At 46.4% G+C, this 6798-nt stretch overlaps 1 protein-coding gene across 1 annotated transcript; it reads right to left on the reverse strand.

Moving 5' to 3' along the window:
• Window positions 1–1909: 1909 nt before the first annotated feature.
• On the reverse strand, window positions 1910–6472 carry KCTD12 (potassium channel tetramerization domain containing 12). Its single transcript, XM_018909062.3, has one exon. The coding sequence runs from the start codon at window positions 6336–6338 to the stop codon at window positions 5340–5342; it is 999 nt and encodes a 332-aa protein (XP_018764607.3). The 5' UTR covers window positions 6339–6472; the 3' UTR covers window positions 1910–5339.
• Window positions 6473–6798: the final 326 nt, after the last annotated feature.

The following is a 6798-nucleotide window of genomic DNA, read 5'->3' on the forward strand; positions in this document are numbered from 1 at the left end:
AGGGTGTAATGTGTGAGTGTATTACTTGCATTATACAGAAAAATATCTTTGATTTCCTGTGATACCAAGAATTTTCCCCAAATTGCTTGAAGCTACTCCCCCTTTGTGGAAGAATATTTCCTAGCCTTTATTTCCTCACAATGAAACAGACCTGCTTCAAATCCCTGACTCACAGTTGCCAACAACTTTGACAGAAGTATCAAAAGCTCCATAGTGTGCGCTAAAAAACTTCCAGAGCAAGAAACGTGTAACAGAGTTTAATTTTATTCCAGTTTGAGCACAGTGGAGAGTAGAATGTGAAGAAATGTGATAATTTGACCAGCTATGGTTTTGACTGTCACAGCAGTTGTGCTGCATATTTCCAACAGACTATTTGCACTGGTGGCATTACTACTTCAGCAGTCATACACAGGAGTTTTGTTTAGCAGCAGGGGAAAAACACATGCCGCTCATTTTAATGAAAAACAAAATTAGCATTCAGTTTCATAAAACTAAGTACTTTCTAAATAAATAACACATTAGCACTAATATTTCATTGAAAACTCTACTGAAGGGTTCTTACAAAAAAAAAAAAAAAAAGAAAAAAAAAAAAAGAACAAGAAACAACCCTGCTCTGAGGCAAATCAAATCTTCAGAAAATATTTTCCTGCACACATTTGATTCAGCCTTGGAAATGCTGCAGAAAATAGGAGTCTGTAAGTATTTTTAAGACATTCTAGCATACCCATTAGTTTGACTGACTGGCCAGAGCTGCAAAAGTAAGAGTGACCGCCTGCCTTCTCACTCTATAGGGATTTAGTACACTCAGACTATACAGAGAGTGGCAGGTATAATCACACTATTCTGTCAGCCTTGTTTCCTACTGAAACAAGGCTCATGGCATTTGCATTGTCCATTTGGGTGGATGTCTGTCCCCCTTAACTTCTGAGTTGATGGGTAATTTAAACACAATCAAAAGAACTGAAAAACCTCACAGCTGTTACATTCTTACAAATTCTATTAATACTGATGGTGAGGCAAGGAAAAGGAAGAAGAAAACCTGTAGTTCACAGAGGGACAAAGCCAAAATTCAGCCATAACCTTCAGCCTAGCAGAAGGTGGCTCTGTCAAGGAATGTGCCTCCTTTTCAAGTAGATATTGAATAAAATTGGCAGGGATGAGCAGAAGGAGTAGTACAAAGAAAATGGGACCTTCAGACTCAAAGTTTTGCTGCTCATAGAATGACCTCCTTTCTTACATTACTGCATGATAACAAAGCACTCAGTTACTATCAAGCTGTCAAATTAAACAGTTGAATAAACTTCCTTCAGCTGATTCCTTTGTAGTATAACCATGATACCCAAGAAAGAACTATTAAATATATAGGTACTTCACACGTGGATTATACTAACAAGTCGCTACTAATTTTCTATGAAGCTGACCACAAGTTTAGAGGAGTTTGCTAGATACCACAGGGTAGCTAATTAAAATTTCTAGATGCAATTCTCTCAGATCATGTATTACCTTAGGTATTAATGTTTCTTTCATTAAATGAGAACTGTACCCCACGTTATTATTCTCTAGCTTCATAAAAAAAAAAAAATCAACATTTGACTTCAACAATTCCTCATTGCTTTTCAAATTAAGCTGTTCAATCACTATTTCTTCCTGAGGATTGACTAACCAGTGCTACAAAAATGCTCTGTGATGTTTAAAAGGAAATTATGCAGTCTGAGTACTATATATTTCTGTTTATCTTGCCATGGGTGTTACTAGAGGTCTCTGTATAGATCATTTTCTTTGTGTTTCTGCTTTACACATTAGTTTGGAGTCTTTGCTGAAGTTACAAATATGATACTGTGGGAGAAAGAACAAAGCTAACAACATCTGCACAGAGAATAAAAAGGACATCATAAACCACACAACTGAGTTAATATTTAAAGAACAAAAATTTAATTTGGTATGCAACTTTGTCCTAGGAGGATCTTTATTTTCAATGCTATACATGTGAAAATAAGAATGAATAAGTGGCTCATTATCTACATGTATAAAAATATAAACATCCTATCAAACATATGCAAAATCACCCTTCATGATATGCATCACTGAAAAGACCTATGCCTTAACTTCTAACTAAAAGAAAGACTGCCCTCGTGGATTTTTTAATAGCACTTGTAAATGCTACTGCATTAATCCATAAGTACATGAACTGTGAACAGCAACAGCTACAAAACGTAGACAGGAATCCAGTACTGTGCCTTTATATTTTTGTGTGTTTTCATGTCAACAAGTCAGCAGAGTCGTTGTGTTTATCCATTGTTCAAGCTCTGAATAGAACACACAAATAAAACTCATTGAATTTGCCTTGAGAATTTTTTCTTTTAAAAAGTTTACTGCCATTACTAAGTAATGGTTCAGAAAAGTGTCATCTCCTGTGGCAAAGCATCAAATGACTATTATATTTACGGCACCATCATTTTAAGCCTGCTGACGATACTGATAGTGAGTTATCAGTAAATTAAAGGCCCATTTCTTAACACTAATAACACCTAAAATTTTTTAGCACAAAAACTTAAAAAAAAAAATCCTGTTTATATGACATCCATTTTTATGTAAAAAGTGAGAATTACTTGGTCATCTGCCAGGAAAGGGATAGACAACCATTAATCAAAAGACAGGCAATCTTTGTTTTAGAGATGCATTCAGCCACCTAGAAGATTCACATTCAAGCAAATATGTCATCAATTTCAGTTCTACAAGCTGATGATACTCATATTCAGTTTTTCCATTGAAACAGGTATAAGAAACCAGTAAAACATTACCATGTTATGTACATAACATAATGTGAAATTGCTCAGCTAGATACATTATGAAATCCTGCAGCACTAAAATTATTAAAAAAACTAAATGATTCGTGTAAAATGTTCATATACTGTATATATATGTACACTAAATCACAAGGTCAATTTAAAACTGCCCCTATTCATAGCTCCTATGATGGATTTAATAAGCTACCAGATTCTTAAAAAAGAAAGCTATCTAGAGCAAATTTGAACACTTTACTGAAAACTGATTTTATACAAAATCTTAAAAAACATAATTCAGAATTACATAACAGAAACTAGAAAAAGACGGTCATTACTCTTGAGAAGGGCACTGTAAAGACCTAGTAGCTGTGATCAATGTCTTTTCACTTGTGGTACAAGATAAGCACAAAGTCATCTCAGAGTAAGGCATAGGACAAACAGACTTCATTCCATCCTCAGGTGTATTGGCCTCTCACTGTATCTTATTGCTCATCTAATTTGGCAGGTTTACGTTTCTATCCTTTTAAAAATACTCCATAATACAACTATCTACAAATGGACAGTACCCAGTGCTTTCATATGCACATCTTCAATTCAATCACATTGCTAAACAACCTTGCTAATATCAGAAAAAAGAAGCCGTGGTGATGCAAATTATTTTCAGTTTTATGTAGTTGTGCATGCACTTTATGAAAGACCAAGTGAACAGAGTCTGAGCACTGAAACTCAACAGAAATGTAGCTATAGCTGTTTCCAAAAGGAATTAGGATTTTTTTAAAAAGCCCTACTGTGGAATTCTTTGGTTACAATACAGGTGCCAGCAGTATTTCTAAATTTGGACTTAGAACTAGAACTAACTAGAACTAGAATTATTGTTCAAGAGTTTTAAAAACATAACTTCAAGCCTTTAAGATGTACTGCTAAATTCTTCAACACTTCAGGTATATTTAGGATATTTTCTGAGACAGTCTGAACAGGCTATACATATTCTTACATCAAGTTTAGGTTTTTAAAGGAAAGTGCTTTTATACTCCAGACTTCAAGAAATTTATTAGAAAGAGCTGCTGAATCTCTGTAAAACCTGCGGTTCAGATCATCTATTCCAATGCAGACTCTGAGTGCCTCCTCTGGGAAAGACTGTTACTCAGCAGTAACAAAATACAGCTCAGAAGAAGTCACTTCCCCTGAAGAAAGTTGGCATCATCCTTGTTTTTCTGAGGACAGGGCTCAATCCTTTCTAAGAAGCACTAAGTTTGTCTAGGAAGAGGTACAGTGTCAGTGCCCAAATAATACTGCTATGAAAACTAAGGAAATGGCTCTTTAAAAAGATTTTTGTCATCTGCTGGCTTCAGAGCTTTACAGCAATAACATGACAAAAAGTAACAAGGGTGCTCATGATGACAGTTGTAATGTACATCTTGTACTAATTCAATGTACGTGATTTCAGCTTCCCAGGACCCAGACCCAGGCCCTACCTTTACCCAGGCAAGCCTGGCTTCACTTCACTCCCATCGTTTTGAGGGTGTTTAACAAAGTACACATTGAGATTTCTGTCCATATTATAGACAGTAACTTCAAGAGGACTTCAGACCACCCATGGAAGTTACAATTCACAAGCACTTTAATTTTTCAAAGTGTCTTTGTTTTACCTCTCAAGGGAATAAACACTTGTCTCTGAGGACACTTCATAGTTCAAATGGTTGGTTATCCAGCATCACATCAGCCTTACGTGCTCGCTGAGCAGGCCCTGGTCCAGCTTAACAGAGAGGAGTTCAGAGACGTGGGGAGCAAAGAGGGGAGATGGGAGCAACCAGTTGTGAAGGGCCACATGCAGGCCTCCTGCAAAATGACTCATCTCATCTCAACAGAGAAAGTGTGAGCCAGTGCAAACCCCTCACAGTCAGGCTTCCTTGCTATGTGACAGTCCGTCACAGACAGGCATCGCTTGGATGGGTGGGGAAGGGAGGAGTTAAAAATGGACCATTAGGGGTCTGCCCACCAAGGCAAACTCCCTCATAAGGGTATTGGGATGGGAAAGGACAGGCATTTGTCATGCCAGCTTCAACAGAGGTTGCTCAAAGCAACTTTTAAAGTTTCTCAGCCCCAACCTGGATGATTTTTGAAATGCCCCACCCTGCCAGAGCTATACCTCAGCTCTGTGTGGGGAGAGGGATAAAGATGCACATGCATGCTTTTGTGGGACCGGCATTTGTCTACTCCCAATACTTTCTTTCCTCCCTTGCTACCAACACAGCTACTGGGAGATGCAGGAGGGAGGGTGAAGGTGGGAGCCATGGTCAAGCAGGGACACGAAAGCCGAGGCACAACACAGTGACCTCCTGCCCCGGGGCCGTCAGGAGATGCTGCAAGAGGGGTGGGGGCTGCGCCTGGGCTGGCCCGCCTTGTGCGTGGAGGCAGAAACCGGCTTGAGAAAAGCACAGGGAGACACAGCCCCGCTTCACATCCTTCTTCCTTCGGGATGCGAGGGGACCGTAGGTGCGAGGGTGTGCAGGGCCGGCTGTCTTGTCCCCACGCCACGGGCTGGGCGGATGCTCAGTCCCGGCAGAAAACATACTCGGTGTAGCTGGTCCAGATCTTGTCATCGGCGGGGCCGCCCTGCTCGGGAGCGAAGGCGCAGGTGCCCGTGGAGGAGCAGGCGGCCATGCGAAAGCCGGCCTCGGAGAGTCGGTCGAAGGCTTGCTCGAGGAAGTTGAACTTGAGGTAGTAGCGGGCAGTGTAGCGCTCGGGAGGGCGGTCGGGGTCGCGGCTCTCGTTCAAGGTCTCCCCGAAGACCTCTTTGGCCAGGGCCGTCTTGCCGCAGACGGTGATTCGAGCCACCCGCCGGAATTTGGCATCAGCCTGCGCCTCCCGCCCGATGGTGTAGGAGCCCCGGTAGCCGATGGTGATGTAGCCCGAGCGCCGCCCGCCCGCCCCGTCCAGGGACTGCGAGGGCGTGAGCAGCGGCCCGCCCGACGGGCTGCGACTGGCGGTGGGCGACGGGGCGGACGCCACGGCCCCGCCGCCTCCTTCCAGCGGTTCGGCCTCCAGGTAGCCGAGCAGCGGCGGCGGCGGCTCCTCGGCGCAGATGGAGCCGTCGCGGTGCAGGACGGCGGGGCGGGCGGCGGCCGCCCGAGTCTGCGCCAGGCGCCGAGCCAGGTCGGGCAGCTGGAAGTACTCAGCCTCCCGCTGGAGGCGGCTGCGCTCGGGGAAGTGCTCGGGCAGCACCAGCTGCAGGTCCCGCAGGTAGTCCAGGATGTAGCGGAAGAGGAAGCCGTCGCGGTCGAGGAAGAAGCGACCCTTGCTGTCCCGGGGCAGCTCGCTGGGCTGCTGCTGCGAGAACATGCGCCAGAGCAGCGAGTCGCGCACCGAGACCACGGTGCAGCGCCGCGTCACGTACACCTGCCCGCCCACGTTCAGCTCCACGATCTCCGGGAAGGAAGACCAGCCGCCCGTCGCCGCTGCGGCCGCCCCGCTGCCCGGCGCCCCGCTCCCCGCCGCGGGCGACACGCCGCCGCCGTTGGGCAGCCCGCGGGCGCTGTCCGCCAGGGCCATACCGGAGCGAGCCCGCCGGAGCCCACGCCCTTCCTCCTCCTCTTCCTCCGGCCGCCTGGGCTACGGCAGGGCCGCCGCCCTCGGGGAGCGCGCAGCCCTCCGCTGCTGCCCGCCGCAGCCTCCCGCCCCGTCTGGCGCCGGAGCCGCGCTGCCGCTGCGCTCCCCGCGGCCGCGCCTCTACCCGCTGCCGGACAAACTCCTCCGTCGGGCTGCGAACGGAGAGCCCCGGCACCGGTGGCAGGTCCGTGTTTATGTAGCGCGGCCGCACCTCGCGGGAGGCGTGGGAGGCTGGCGGGAGGCAGAGCCGAGCGCACGGGGAGGAGAAGGGGACGGCCCTGCACTGACGCAGGGTCCCCCGTCGTCGTCCGTCCCCCGTTCCCCCCCTCCCGCCCCGGTCCTCCTTCCCCGGTTGCGGTGCGCAGCCTCTCCCCGCCCGGTGCGCGCCCGCCGGGCTCCCGTC

This window comes from Serinus canaria, chromosome 1 (genome assembly GCF_022539315.1).
Source record: "Serinus canaria isolate serCan28SL12 chromosome 1, serCan2020, whole genome shotgun sequence".
Lineage (NCBI taxonomy): Eukaryota > Metazoa > Chordata > Aves > Passeriformes > Fringillidae > Serinus > Serinus canaria.

What these genes read in the sequence shown, in the direction of transcription:
- KCTD12 (XM_018909062.3), bottom strand. Translation starts at nt 6,338, where the DNA reads ATGGCCCTGGCGGACAGCGCCCGCGGGCTGCCCAACGGCGGCGGCGTG.